Source organism: Peromyscus leucopus, chromosome 13, assembly GCF_004664715.2.
Source record: "Peromyscus leucopus breed LL Stock chromosome 13, UCI_PerLeu_2.1, whole genome shotgun sequence".
Classification (NCBI taxonomy): domain Eukaryota; kingdom Metazoa; phylum Chordata; class Mammalia; order Rodentia; family Cricetidae; genus Peromyscus; species Peromyscus leucopus.
Window position 1 is genome coordinate 43,810,696 of NC_051074.1, and position 15,905 is coordinate 43,826,600.

The following is a 15,905-nucleotide window of genomic DNA, read 5'->3' on the forward strand; positions in this document are numbered from 1 at the left end:
GGTGCCTGTCCCTGGAGAAGACTAATTCTTCTTGTCTCTTCAGTTATTAGTTGCCTGTAACACTTCATCTAGGGATGGGGCCTGTGAGAGTGTCCCATCCTGGATAGATAGGTAATACCACTTACCACAATTATACTGAAAAAAAGCTATAGAAAATTGTTTCTTAGCGATAACTATTTTTATATTTCTAAATGTGGAATATGGTGTCTGTATCAGGGAAGTATTCTCTGTATTTTTTATGGATAAGGTGAATTTTGGTATTGGGCTTGTATATAGTCTAATGACAATACTAAACATCCAGGAACTTTATCTATAATACAGCTAAATAAATTTGAATATAATTATTGTACCAAAATGTTATACAGATTTTCTAATCTAATATAAAGTGCTCTACATTTGATAACAGATGTTATATATTTATTACACTTTCCATACTTGGTCTAAAGCTTCATATATTGTGTTTGCCTAGTTAACATTTATCAAATCAATGCATGGCAGAACAAATGAATGAATGGCTGAGAGTGCCCTATGGTGCAGACCTCCTCATCAAATACCCACTAACAATTAATCCTTAGAAACCCACCGTCACTGTACCTAGATGCGATTATTTTGTAGATGTGACTAATCACTCTCTAGTCATCTAGATCTGTTTCAGAGCTATAGGACTAATGGAGAGTTTAGAATCTCATCTTGAGTGGCAGACATTATGTCATCAGAAAACGACTGAAAATAAATTATATGATATTATTTTATGATGTAGTCTGTGCTAATATCAGGTAAGTGTTCTGTGCTTCTCATCTGTTTAAGAAACGAGACTACGAACTGTTTGAAAACAGAATAAAATATTTTTTAGAAAGATGTCTCAGACTAGATTTTACATGCAGATATTCCCATGATACAGCAAAAGTCCTCAGGCAAAATGCTACCTAGTTCACCCCCTTCTTCCCAGTTCACTTCGTTACCAGGATTTTCTATTGAATTGAAGAGATGTTACTCACTACCACTTCACCATGAATAAGCAAGCTTGCTTGGATGACCTCGACTTTGGGAAGACTAAGATTTGTATTTAGAATTATTCAGCTTCATCCTCCGCAAACACATGTGTCCAGCACAGAAGGGACATAAAATACAACCGTACTGTGATGGCCAGAGCATGTGCCTTGTGTTGGGTTTATTTCATTCAGCGAAATGGCATCATAGTGACTTTGTAGAAAGCCACCCATTGCCCATATAAAGTCCTGTATTAGTGTCTTACAGGAAGAGGGCCATGGGTTTAAAACGTAGTGTATTTAGGTGGGCATGTTTTTAAGGAGAACACAGATTGGTTATTCAACAATATGTATAAAGGTAACATTATATTAAGATGAATTGCTAGCGCCGGGCGGTGGTGGCGCACGCCTTTAATCCCAGCACTTGGGAGGCAGAGGCAGGCGGATCTCTGTGAGTTCAAGGCCAGCCTGGACTACCAAGCGAGTTCCAGGAAAAGGTGCAAAGCTACACAGAGAAACCCTGTTTCAAAAAAACCCAAAAAAAAAAAAAAAAAATGAATTGCTAAATGGTCTTATTAATAAAAAACAAAACAAAAAAAAATGGAGCCAGATATTGGGGTGAAAACTGAGAGATCAGAGAAGCAGAAAGAAGACGGCCACATTCTTACTGCTAGGAAAGCCTCACCCAAAGCAAGAGTGCTCTGTCTGTCTGTCCAGACCTCTAGACCTCTATGGTTAATTAGTGCTGGGAGTTAAAGGCGTATGCCACCATGTCTGACTCTGTTCCCAGTGTGGCCTTGAACTCACAGAGATCTGGATGAATCTCTGCTTCCCAAATGCTAGGATTAAAGGCGTGTACTACCACTGCCTGACCTCTATGTTTTATATAGTGGCTGGCTTTTTCCTCTGATCCCCAGATAAGATTTATTGGAGTACACAAATAAAATATCACCACAATTATATAGACTGAACAGGTTGTATATATGTATATAGGTTGTACATGTATATAACATATATACATGTATATAGCCATCACAATATAGTATATATATATATATCACATATACACACACACATATATATCAACAAAAATGTAAAAAGAGGGCATGCATTTGAAAATGAGAGCAAGGAGTTGTATGTGTAAGCATTTGAGGGAGGAAGGTGAATGGGGAAATGTTATAATTATGTTAAAATCTCGAACATAAAAGAAATACTTCTAAGTAGCATGTTTGCCACTTGTTGTCTTTCAAGTTTCCCATCAGTGAATATTCTAGAACCCGCCTTCAAGTTGCTATCCAAGTAAGCATTCCCTAATGCAAAGAATGAAGAGGCGGTGTTACCTATAACTAGTGTAAGCACCATGGTCTAGTCTATTTTTAATGTATGTCATTATTGATGCTTAAAAAAGCAGCCTTGGTGTGTGAGCCTAGCAACATATTAGAAACATTAAATCTATGGTTCTTTCATTTATTTCTAACAGAAAAAAAAGTCTCTCATGCTGCTTCTTTAATTACAGTGGATGGCAAAGGTCTCCCAGTGAAAAGAGAGCACAAACGGGCGAGTTTTCATTACACACAGGGGGACGGTTGAAGGCACGATAATCTCGGGAAGAAAGATGTTTGCTAATGTTTACATACTTAGCTCCCACTGGCACAGCACCAGCTTGGAGGCTTGCACTGTCCCTCTCATTCTGAGAAAGTGCATCCAGATTCACAGCAAGACTTCAAGGAGCACCAGATGATGGGGCAGATGGCAGATGACTAATTTGGCAAGCCTTGATGAGTGGAAAGTGTTTGCTTTAATTGCTTGTCAAGTCCAGTACCTACATTAAAGTTAAGGGCCCAGCACTTGCACAACAAAACAAAACACTGCAATGTTAATTAGGACTATATCTTAGGGGAGAGAGGCCATAAGAGAAAGATCAAGAGTGGATTCTGAGGAGATGGTGGCAAGTTGATATTATTTAAAACAAATGCAGGTTGCAAATATGATTTTTAACAATTGAATCATTGCTATTATGTTTTTCTATCTTTAAATCAGAAATTTTATAAAACATAAATTAATGAACTATATTTGAAGAAAGAAAGACTACTAAGGAGCATTAACAAAAGCATATGAGGTCACTCTACTAAAACTTGATGTTTCATATAATGTATTTAAAATTATTCCCAGCTTATTAAACTTTATAAAGCTAGTGTTTGAAACATAAAATGGCAAACAGACACATTAAAAAATCAACATTTGTATTGGGAAAACTAGGTAAGGGGAGAAGCATCATCCAGAATTTGGAGAGATAGCTCAGTGATTAAGAACACTTGATGCTATTTGGAAAACCAGATTCCGGCACCCACATCTGGCAGCACAGATGTAGCTCCAGCTTCAGGGATACAACATCATCTTGTGGCCTCCCAGGATACTGGCATATATGTGGCATACACATGCATACACAAGTGCATACAAGTATACACACACACATAAATCTTTAAAAAAAAATAAACCTCATTCTACCACTGAGAGAATATAGAAAAACAAGTATGTGTTTGTGTGTGTGTGTGTGTGTGTGTGTAATTTTTATGATAATCTTTCAATGTGAAATACAATAAGGTGGAAAAAGAATGTTTTTGCTGAAAGGGTGATGTTCATATGTAGATAATATTGATAATCTTTAAAACCATGTTGAGAAGCTCTCATTACATACTAAGTGTGATCAAAGGCCAAGAGTTTTGTTTTAATAGTGAAATAATAGGAATCACAAGAATGATTTTGCTAGCCAAACTTTTAAATTACTACAAGTTTTTAGTTTCTGATCTTTTTTTTTACTGAATTGGGTTGGCTGCCAGTTGTGAGTCTAGAGAATCCTGTTTCCAAAGGTATAGTTACATTTGTAATTGAATCAAAACTAAATAGAATAATTGGCAATTGTATTAGGGCCTCACATTGATCTTGACACCTGCAGTTACATTTGGAGTGATACTCTAGGGAGTTCAGGTATATTTAGGATTTCTGAAGCTTAAACTGTTGTGAATTTATCATTCAAAGACTTTCTAATGGTGTTGGCAAAGAGGCTGGATGTTGTTAAACTTGTTTGGGCTGCTGAAGAAGATTTTTCAATCTGCTTTGATAAACAGCTTTGTGAAATCAATGGAACTTGATGGCTTAAGCATTGTCTTGTATACATTGCCTGATTGTAAAATCGATTGACAAATGAAAGTTGTGAGGCATTCAATGAGAGCTTCATGAAGAGAACTACAAATGATTTTTATGCTTCCATCCAAACTAATTCCTTAAAAACCAAGTCTGCCTTTCAAGATAAAAGCTATGCTTGATATATCATCGATTCTACTCAGTTCAGATGAAAGCTAAATATGAAGAAACTCCTTACTGCAACAAAAATATTTCCTTAATTGAATAGTTTATTATATATATAAAGAAACTTCAAGTATAAGAGTGTGTGGAATAAAGTACTGTGATGAGTATTGAAAGGTATTTTGCACTCTGATAAGCCTCTCTGCCGATGCAGCAATACAAGTAAGACCAAATCAGACTGAATTAGAAAAAGCCCGGTTTAATGGGTAAAGTGTTCCGGGTGACTCTCCAGACAGAGACGAGAGACCAGAAAAACACTTGTCTGTTTTCTGGGATGCAGCTTAAATACCCTGTGGGAGTGGTCTTGAGCCTCTCTGGGGGAGGAGCTGTGTTTGGCAGGCTTTGAAGGGGCCGGTTTAGGGAAAGAGATGGGAGTTGAGGTGGATCTTCCACCAGAACATTCCAGAGGCTTTGAGTCTAGAATGCCAGGATGCCAGGGGCTGAGGTGGAGCTCCCACCCAAATAAGTATGACTTTTGCTTATTGGAATATCATCCTTTCTTTGAGAAGTATTTCCAACCATACTTGTTATAATTTTGCATTTGAATAAAGTATATATGCAACACAAGTGATCTTTATGGAAATGTTAAAACTTATTTAAGTAGGGTGCTTTTAAGATGTTTTTATGGTGATTTTCAGATCAGCAGGATGGGTATTACTTGAAGATAACTTTGTGTTATAAATAATCATTTATTTTTATTTTATATGAGTCAGTGTTTTGTCTGCATTTATGTAAAGGGCATCATGTTTGTGAAGGTGCCCAGGGATGCTAGAAGAGAGTGTACTGGAACTGGAGTGACAGCTAATTGTGAGCCAATATGTGGGTTCTGAGAATGGACTTGGGTCCTCTGCAATGGCAGTGAATGTTCTTAACTGCTGAGCCGTCTCTACTGCCCTAAAGATAATTTACTAAAATTTGCTTTCATGTATTGAACAGATACACAATTAGCAAACATGTTTTATATCTAACTTCAAAGAATTGATAGCATATTCCCCATATTTTACAGAGATTATACTGTTACATGGAGTAGTGTATATCCATTATGAAAGGTTTCAATAAAATTTGAAATATTTAAACTCTTGAGAATATGTTAATGGTAATCTACAATGAGTTTAACTTTGTGCTGGAAAGTTTTATATCAACTTGACACAAGCTGTAGTTATCTGAGAGGCTAGAACATCAGTTTAGATAATGCCTCTATAAGATTTGGCTGTTAGCGGGCCTGCAGGGCATTTTGTTAATTAGTTATTGTAGGTGGGGCCACCCCAGGGCTGTGGTCTTGAGTTCTGTATGAAATCAGGCTATGCAGGCAATGAAGAGCCAGCCCATAAGCAGCACTCCTTCATGGCCTCTGCATCAGCTCTTGCCTCCAAGTTCCTGCCCTGTTTAAATTTCTGTACTGACCTCTTTCAACATGGAAGTATAAGCCAAATAAAACCCTTTCCTCCCCAACTTCTTTTTGGCCGTGATGTTTCATCATACCAACAGTGACTCTATCTAAGCCATGAACTTAAGAATATCAAAATTCAATGCCTTCTTCATGCTATGTATTTCTTTTTTTCATAATGGGAAAATGGCAAGCGTGCAACAATATTTAAAGATTGTAATTAGATTATCAAATGTAAGTCTCCAAATGTGCTTGCCTTTTAGATCAAAGATCAGAATTCACTAAATATTTTAATTTAGATAGTAACATGATGATATAAAGTAAAAATTTAGCATCATTGGGATTTAAAATAATAAAATCAACATTTCATAAACGTGCTTTGTGGTGCTTTTTCTCAACAGATATTTTATTTTTATAAAAGAGTTTTTTGATTTGCTTGGAGCAATAAAATAGAGATCATGGACTAAGGTTTTCTCAATGAGCTTCTAATATATATTGTAAAGTAAAAGCCTAGCTTTGATCTTGACCAGTAAGGGATTTCTGTGTGAATAAATTGTGTTCTCCATCCTGCTTGTGTTGAATATTACCTATCAACAGAAATTCATTTTGTTCTAGAACTTGGTAGTTATATACAAAGAGGATATGCCCTACAGACCCAATAAAATGTTGAATTGACAAATAATAACTCATTTTCTTGGGAACATATCTCGGCCAAAAGCCAGACAGAATAGTTGAAATTATTTATGGTGTAGACCATATAATTTTAATCTTAATCCTCCGTATGAGTAATATTTTAGCCCTAGGGATCAGTGTAACTATTATATTGACATTAGTGAAAAATCTATCAATGCAAATCACAGTTGATTGAAATCCTACCTACTGCACCTTTTTCTCAACCATCTTTGGGATGGGTCCTTCCTTCTTAAGGGTTCAGATCATGACTAATTATATAGTTTTCTAGGTTGGAGAAATAGCTCAGCAATTACAGCTGTTGCTCTTCTTGCAGAGGACCCAAGTTCAGTTCCCATCACCTTTTGAGGACAGCCCATAGTGATTTAACTCCATTTCCAGGAGATCCAACACTTTTCTAGACTCCCTAAGTCACACACACACACACACACACACACACACACACACACACACACACACACACACACACACACCTCCTCTCTTAAATAAAAGTAGATCCATCAAATGGCCAGTGCATAATTAGCAAAGTGCTGAGGACAATTGACTGAGTGCTTAGCTCTAAATGGGATGTCTTTATCAACCCTACCCACCACTTTCAGCAAGTTTTAGGGAACACAGTGGAGAAGACGAAAAGAATATAAGAGTTGGATAAAATACAAACTACAACACAAATGCTATGAAATACAAACTTCTGAACTTGACGTGACTGTCACACTCATGAATTCATACTAAATGGGGTTGTTCACACAAGATCAAGACAGCAAAAATAGAAGAGCCAACAGTGATGGGGGACATAGTCTCCAGGACCACTCTTTACTGAGGAACTACTGGAAATTGATGGCTATTAGGGGAAAAAAAAGGATCATTCTTTTATTAAGTGTATTTCCAATTGTAGGCTTCCCCTGAGCTATGGTGGATTACCCAACACCCATGCAACCACCACCAAAAGCAACAAAAATAGGACATGAAGTTGGGATGGGGTCTTGTTTGGGGAGACATATGAGGAATTGGCGATGGAAAATGGGGGGTGGATATGATGCTATTACATATATTACATAATATTCATGCATGAACCCTCAGTAATAAAGAAAAATCACTAGGTTTAGCCATCACCCTTGGATTTCCTGAAGCAGACCTGAAGATAACTTGGAAGTAAGGAGACAAAGCAGGCTCAACCCACATTGTAAATAAAGGTCTCAAAAGGTGGCACGTAGCATGTCAAAATAGAGTCCAGTGGCTAATCTTACTTTCAGAGGAAGGAGTGAAATGTAATCTTTATTTTTAGTGTGTATGTCCACCTGAGAACTCTCCACTCTATTACTGTATAGGAAGAGCAAGATGAGTGTTGGAATTCACAGGCATAAAGACATTTCATCATGGCATGTGAGGAACTGGACACTCCAGAAGGAGACACAGGGCGGTGAACAGGAATCTTATGCTCCTAGGGCCCTGGACTGAAAGGAAATAATTTTTACGTGTAAACCCTATAACCAACCAAGGCTGGCATAGTATCTTGCTTGGAAGACTTAAGTCAGATATGTTGAAGGTTTGAGGCCCACCTAGATAACAGGGGGTTTCATTCCAGCTGGTGCTATAAACTCTACCTAAAAAGTGATTTCAGAGAGAAATAGTCTGTATTGTGACAAATTATCACAGATTATGGGACTTAACTTAATAGCATTTACTCTCTCACACACTGGAGGTTAGAAAACTAAAAGATTGGCATCCACAGGCTCTCATATCCCTTCTGAGATTCAGTTAGCATTCTCCCTTACCTCTCTGTAGCTACTAGTAATGGCTGTCAGTCCAAGGCATCCTTTGTGTTTCAGGGGCATCTTTCCAGCTTTGCCTTTATGGTCACAGGTCTGCATTACTTGGTAGCTGTGCTTATATGGTATTTCCTCTTCTGGGTACGTGAATGTATGCATGTATAGGATATGCAAATATGTGTGAAAATATACTCAGTAGTACAAGAGCCAGAATGTCTTCATTAGCCACTTTCCCACCATTCATTCATTCATTCATTCATTATTTATTTATTCTAAGACAGAATCTCTCACTTTGGCTAGACTGGTCAGTAAACTCAAGGATGTGTTTGTCTCTGTCCTGTTCAACCCCTAGTGCCAAGGATAAAGATGTGCATAATTACACCGGGATATTTTTTTGCTTGTTTGTTTTGTTTTTACATGGATCTGTGAACTCAGATCCTTACCCTTGATACTCAGTGACTCATCTCCACAGCCCAGGTGTCTTCCTCCTGAATGAACATAGAACACAATGCCCCAGGACTAGCCATCACCTTAACCTGACCCTATTTCTCTCTCTTTTTATAAAACATTTTATTTTATTTTATTAATTTTTTTTTCATTTTTTTACATACTTACCACAGTTTCCCCTCTCTTCTCTTCCCTCCACCCCACCCTCTAGGCTCCCATCTACTCCCCTCTCCATCCACTCCTCCTCCACCTGCATTCAGAAAGACCTCCCATGGCCTTGAACAACATGCTGGGTGAGGTAATCCAGCATGGGGAACCAAAAGCTTTACAAACAGACCAAGCTACATGATAGTCATAGGCATGCCAGAGGGCCTAGGTTGATCCCATGCAGGTTCCCTGGCTGTTGATCCAGATTCCATGAGCTCCCAGGAGATCATGTCAGCTGTCTCTGTGGGTTCCTCTGAACTTGACCCTAATTCTAAGAAATTCCTGAGATTATCAGTTCATGAAGAGAAAGTCTTGCAATAGTTAACTATTTCCAAGTTCCCAATCCATAGTTTTGTGTTCCTGTGGTGAGGCATGGCAACATGGATGGAGTGTGTGATAGATCAAGACCACTCTTGAACTGGATCAGAATATCCCTCTCTAGGCTTTGACTACTATTCAAAGTTTTCACAACCTCCCAGTAGTGCGTGGATTAGTTCTATAACTCGCCTGCAAATCTTTTACATTAAAATTTTGTTATTTTTGATGTGCTTACTGGGATGTAGGCTTTACCTGTCCTTGGTGCATGAGCTGGCTTTTTGGAACCTAAGGCCTATGCTGGGACACTTTGCTCAGCCTTGGTGTAGGGAGGAGGGTACTGGACTTGCCTCAGCTGGTTCTACCAGGCTGGGCTGACTCCCTAGGGGAGACCTTGCCTTGGATGAGGTGGGAATGGGGAGCAGATTGGGGGAGGGAGACTGGAGGGGGGGAGGAAGGGAGAATGGGGGAATCTGTGGCTGATATGTAAAATTAAGCTAAGTATAAAATAAAATTTTTTTTTTAAAAAAGATTGTCTTAAATATTAAGAAAGACCCCCTCAGGATTATTTTCTTCAGTCTTCAGGATCCCACACCTGTGAACACACCATCAGGCATGGTTATTTGTTATTTCTATATATATGATGTGCCGTTGTGCATGTGAATTTTCTGTCAGTCTCCGCCCCCAGTGTCTCTGAAGTTATTTGTACTTTATTCAGGGTATACTATATACTATGTCACTTACTTAAAGAAGATACAGTGAAAATACAGTATGTAAGTTGATCACTAATAGTGCAAGATTTACAATCAGATGTTTTAGTCTATGGGAAATTGATTAGTGTGTTAAACGTTAAAGACTGCATACAGATGTATTTGTGTGCTGTGAAAAATGACCTTAAAATCTGAGGGTGGAAGATAAAATACATAACAGCACACACACAAAACAAAACATGTATATGAGTATATTCATGGGCTTACATATGAACAAAAAACAAGAATCCACCAATCAAATGTGGATGACTAATATATGCACCAGAAGACCATTACGCTTTTGAACACTCGAATGACTCCGTTAATGTCAGCATTTTGTTACATATCTTATTTGTAGTATATTAAGAAAAAACCATTTCAAATCAAGTTGTTTAACACATTCTAAAAATGGTATTATTGAGGTTGGTCTTCATGTGCATACTCTTATCACTTAGGAAATATACTAGAACAGCTTATTGTATAGTATATAGTAAATATTTTTTAAATGTTGTTCCTTTGATCTTTCAGTTTTTCTAATATTGAGATAATTACTATCAGAAAGTTGGATAAACTATAAATACTAAAAGAACCATATTTAGATTAAATTAAGTCTCTACTTACATGCTTTTGTATGAGAACAGCAAATGTGATTATTTCAAGGATTTTTTTAAAAGATAAATGAAGGAATTCCACAGAGGCCACTCTTTGTTCTCTTTGCTTGACATGTGTTATTAAACAATAGAAAAGTTAAGCTAATTTCTCTCTGAAGGGGTGGTGCTCTATGACCCCCGATCACATTTTAAATAACTTGATGGGTTGGGATAAAGTAGTAATTCATTTTGTGTGTGATGATATCATTGTTCATGTTATCTGTAGGTAATATAACTTAAGGTGCATCTTTGTCTTTTCAGTGTGTGCAGGAACAGAGAATAAACTGAGCTCTCTCTCTGACCTGGAACAGCAGTACCGAGCCTTGCGCAAATACTATGAAAACTGCGAGGTAGTCATGGGCAACCTGGAGATCACCAGCATCGAGCACAACCGGGACCTCTCCTTCCTGCGGGTACAGCTGTTTCTTTTTCTACTCTTCTTTGTGAGTGGGCATGATGTCACGATGTGCACAGAGTGTCCTGCTTGATTAGATGTGGTCGCTCTGCCCCTCTGCCAGGCAGAGTCTGTGACTGTAGGCAGCAGATAAGCTACAGAGAGGCACCTGTGGGGAAAGGAATAGCAATGCCAAAGTGACTGACGACCCGGCTTAGAGGAGTTGCTGTCACTATTAGATGGATACAAAGATTCTGTCAGGGTATAGCACAGGACATATTGCAAGTTCCTCTTTCTCTGACAGGATGAGGACTAAGAGAGTCAGAGGACCAATCAGATAAGAATGGGTGGCTTTAGCTTCATCCCTTTTCAGCCTCCTTTCTGTCACTTGGAGGAGGGGACAAAGGGGAGACCAATACTGTCACTTCTCCTAATTCAGGTGAATGACTTCTTTTTTCTTTTCTTTTTTTTGAAACTGGAAACAATTTAAAGTAGACTCAGAAGAAATCACAAGTGAATGCATACATCCATGTGTTACTTATTAAAATTCCATGTATTACTTATTATAATTCCATAGCAAACAGGACTTGAATTCTAGAAAGAGATAGCCCTAGAAGAACTCAATATTTAGGTTCTTAGCTCTTGTTTCTAAAATGCAGTGCACAGAAACTACTGTAGGCCACACGTGAGAAACAAAATGATGCTGAGCTGAGGAAAATGAATGGAGAAGGCTGAACACTGAGGCATTGGAAATAAACAGTCCCTTAGATCCAAACAGCGAGACAGAGATAAGGAATGCGCTTTGATGACAACTGTGTTTTCCATCTTCTGTGTCCTTCACTAGAATTGCCACATCACTAGAGTCCACTGAAAATCCCAAGTGTGTGTTTGTGTGTGTATGTGTGTGTGTGTATAGATCTAGATCTATATTTCTATGTGTAGCTATACATGCCTATATCATATATGCTCCTTAAATGATACTATGTGAAAATATTTATAACTGTGTAACCCTTAGGATCTTACAATACAATGATTGACAAATGATAGGGTTCTTTCAGATTTTAACCTATAGAATATGAAGGTTTTGTATAGATGTTTGAGCAATGTCCTTTAAACAATGAGTTTAAAATTCTTAGGCAACATGCTGAAGTCAATATAATAAACGAGGCCAAGATTTCTATGCAGAACTAGAAGAATTTTATTCCAATAAGTATTTCCTGGCTCCTAAACAGCCTCTGTAAATTTTCATAAATTTTGTGCTAACCCATACACATACACCTGTAATTTCATGTTTTATTCAAAGTAATTTAAATTACTTTCTTTTTACATACCAACCTATTTTGTTCATATATCTTTTGTTTTTTAATATAATCATTCTTAAATGTGACATATATCTATTTATTAAAAATAATCTCAGCTCATCTACAATAGCAAGTAATTTCTTCTTGTCTTCAACTGTTGTCGACACTGAGCCCACACATCTAAATAAATCACCCATGACTCCTGCTTACAGTGAACAGAGCAGTGGAGATGAAAAAAAAAGGAGAGTAATATAAAATATTGCATTGGAACAGTAGTGGGTCTAATGTCAAAAATATTTAGGTTATGTCAGCATCCAAGTGACATTGGATTAGATGAAATTGTCAAGTGACACTGGACTAGATGAAATTGTCAAGGGGCATTGAAAAGAGAAAAATCAAACAGTAGGCCAAGAGTAGAACATTCCAGAATCTCATTTTGTATTCTTTGATGAGCTAAGAGTAGTGACTACTTGAGAGAGAGAGAGAGAGAGAGAGAGAGAGAGAGAGAGAGAGAGAGAGAGAGAGAGAAGAGAGAGAGAACACCTGGATTCTGACAATGGCAGCCCTATTTCCTACTACTGGGTGACATGTTATTTTCAAATTGCACTCTAGAATATTCTAAAAGCCTTCTTGTAGCTGAAGAGTTTTCTCTCTAGGTCCCACCAAGCCCCGGAAGTCTGACAGCCCACTTATAAAATAAACACACAGATGCTTATATTATTTAAACTGTTTATCCTAATGGCTCAGGCTTTAAGCTATCTAGTTCCTACATCTTAAATTAATCCATTTATATAAATCTATACCTTGCCATGTGGCTCGTGGCTTACTGGCATCTCTACATGCTGCTTGCCATGGCAGCGGCTGGCAGTGTCTCCCTCCGCGTTCCTGTTCTCTCAATTCTCCTCTCTGTTAGTCCCGCCTATACTTCCTGCCTGGCTACTGGCCAATCAGTGTTTTATTTATTAACCAATCACACCATCCTTCAGCACCTTCTCATTTGGAATTTAATTTATTCTGTAAATCACATTCGGGCTGATCTGTCCTTACAGTAGCTTTCTTTCTCAGTGAGTAATTGGCCAGTGATGACACATTAGAAACGGAACCCAGGCAATGAAGTTCTGGCTGCTTCACACCATACCACCCTTTCCCATAAGTTCTGAACTGTGAGGCAAGCCATAAACTCATGCCAGCCACTGTCTTGGTTCATAGAGCCCTGAGATGTGCTCATGTGATCATGTTATACAGAGAGACTTCTCATAGATGTTCACAATTTCCCTTCTGAATAAAAAGCTTAAATCTGTCATGCATGTGGAGAGGCATAATGGCTACCAATTTCTTTCTGGATTCATTCTTGTCTTTAGGAGTCACAGAAATTATTCTATCTTTCAAGAAATATCCCATTCTTATTTTCATATCAAAGCAGCATGGTGGTTCTGATATTTGTTTTGTTTTTTCTGAAAGCTCTCTCCTTTCTATGACTTGTGAGAGCAGGTTATCCACAAGCCTGGCCAAACTTATTTTGTAAATGAGTAGTCAATGAGTAGTCAGTATTTAGAAAAGTACCTGAAGTGTATTTATATATATATATATATGATTTGTTCACAGCAGAAGTCAACGGGTATGCTTCTGTGTGGTAAATTTTTGTGCATATGTTTGTGTGTGTTGTGCATGTGCCTGTGTGTGCAGATGGACACATACACATATGTCCATGTAGAGGCAGGAGGCTGACATCAGATGTTTTCCTTAATCACTTCTCCTCAATATTTCCTTGAGACTGTGTCTGTCACTGAACCTGGAACTCACCAATGTGACCCTATGAAAGGCCATCGATCGTTCTGTCCCAGCATCCTCACTGCGAGGATTACAGTTATGTTACGCTCTGCTCAGCAGTTTATGTGGGTGCTCAGGATCAAACCTAGGTTCTCATGTTTGTCTTACTGACTGAGCTCCTCCTCATCCCCAGTGAGTCCTTTTTAAAACTATTGATCTGGTGTAGAGCTTTCTTTTATGGTAATATGTTCTCTAAACCACATGAAGATCTCTCTTCATAGCCTTAGTATTTCAGTGCCAACATACTCACAATGTCAGTTGTGTGAGGAAAAAAAAAATAGGGTGTGTCAATTAGAAATCCCACCAGGAGTATTTGGTATTATACCCAAGAACTTTCAGGCTTTGCCTCAGTTAGTTGCTTGTCCTCTTTGGTACCAGAACATAGCCACCCTTGTTTTGTGGTTTGAATGTCAGAGAGAAATGTACAACCAGCAGACTTGAGCCAGCACTCTGAAACAGATACAAAGGACAGAGAAAGAGGACATTTACCCAAACTGTTAATGTGAGACTCATGCTAGCTGGCTTCTGATGACCGGCTGGGCCCAGACACTTCATTCATTTGTATCCATGAGGTACTTCTGGAACTTGATTGTAATTTTTATAATGTATACCTTTATCTATTAAACTGGATAAAAGTTTATTTCTTTTAGTATAACTGAAGTACTCCATCTAGTACCCTACCCTCGAAGAATTAATAAATAAATAAATAAATAAATAAATAAATAAATAAATAGACCTTTGAAATTAGCAATAATGGAGAGGGTGCCTGAGCTGGCCTTCCCCTGTAATCAGATTGGTGAATACCCTAACTATCATCACAGTACCTTCATCTAGTAACTGATGGCACAGATACAGAGACCCACATCTAAGCACCAGACTGAGCTACAGGAGTCCAGTAGAATTGAGGGAAGAGGGATTGTAGGAGCGAGGTGTTTGTGTGTGTGTGTGTGTGTGTGTTAATATCATAACCGGGAACCCCACAGAGACAGATGATTTGAATTTGTGGGAGCAAACGGACACTAGACCAACAGCTGGGAAGCATGAGATCCAACTAGGACCTCTGCATGTAGGCAACAGTCTGTTTGTGGGATCCCTGGCTATGGAACCAGGATCTATCCCTGGTGTATAAGCTAGGTTTTGAAGCCCATTCCATATGGTAGGATGACTTGCTCAGCTTTAATGGTGGGGTGGTATTGGTTCTGCCTCAACTGAATGTGCCTGTTGATTCCCCATGGGAGGCCTTACCCTTTCTGGGATGTGCATGGAGGTGGGTTATGGGAGGTGGAGGAAAGAAGAAGAAGGAACTGTGGTTGGTAAGTAAAATGAATAAATATATATACATATATATATATATATATATATATATATATATATATATATAAACCAAACAAAGAAAATAGGTTGTGGACATAACTCAATGGTAGGGAGCTTGCCTAGCAAGCACAAGGTCCTGTATTTGATCCTCTGCATTGAGAAAAGGGAACAAGCTAGATGTGGGGGTGTAACACCAATTGCTAAATGGTCTTATCAATAAAAACCTGGAGCCGATATTGGGGTGAATGCTGAAAGATGAGAGAAAAAGAACAAGCCACAGCCAACCTCACCTTGCCAACTCCTCAGCTGATCCTGTTTCCACAATCCACAGACTGAAAGCTCCTGAATCCTTATCCCTGAAGGTATCTGTTGAACAGCTTAAAAGCCTCTAGTTCCTGGTCCTCATGCCTAATATACCTTTCTGCTTCCTGCCGTGGCTTCCTGGGATTAAAGGCATGTGTCCTTCCCAAGCAAAGACATGAGATCTCAAATGCTGG

At 38.4% G+C, this 15,905-nt stretch overlaps 1 protein-coding gene across 4 annotated transcripts in view; it reads left to right on the forward strand.

The window, feature by feature from the left end:
- Erbb4 (erb-b2 receptor tyrosine kinase 4) overlaps positions 1 to 15,905 on the forward strand; it is a 1,086,504-nt gene that overhangs the window by 362,761 nt on the left and 707,838 nt on the right. For all 4 annotated transcript variants that reach the window (XM_028870095.2, XM_028870094.2, XM_028870096.2 and 1 more), the window contains exon 2: positions 10,831 to 10,982. In XM_028870095.2, coding sequence (XP_028725928.1) covers positions 10,831 to 10,982 — 152 coding nt within the window. The remainder of the gene's footprint in view (positions 1 to 10,830; positions 10,983 to 15,905) is intronic.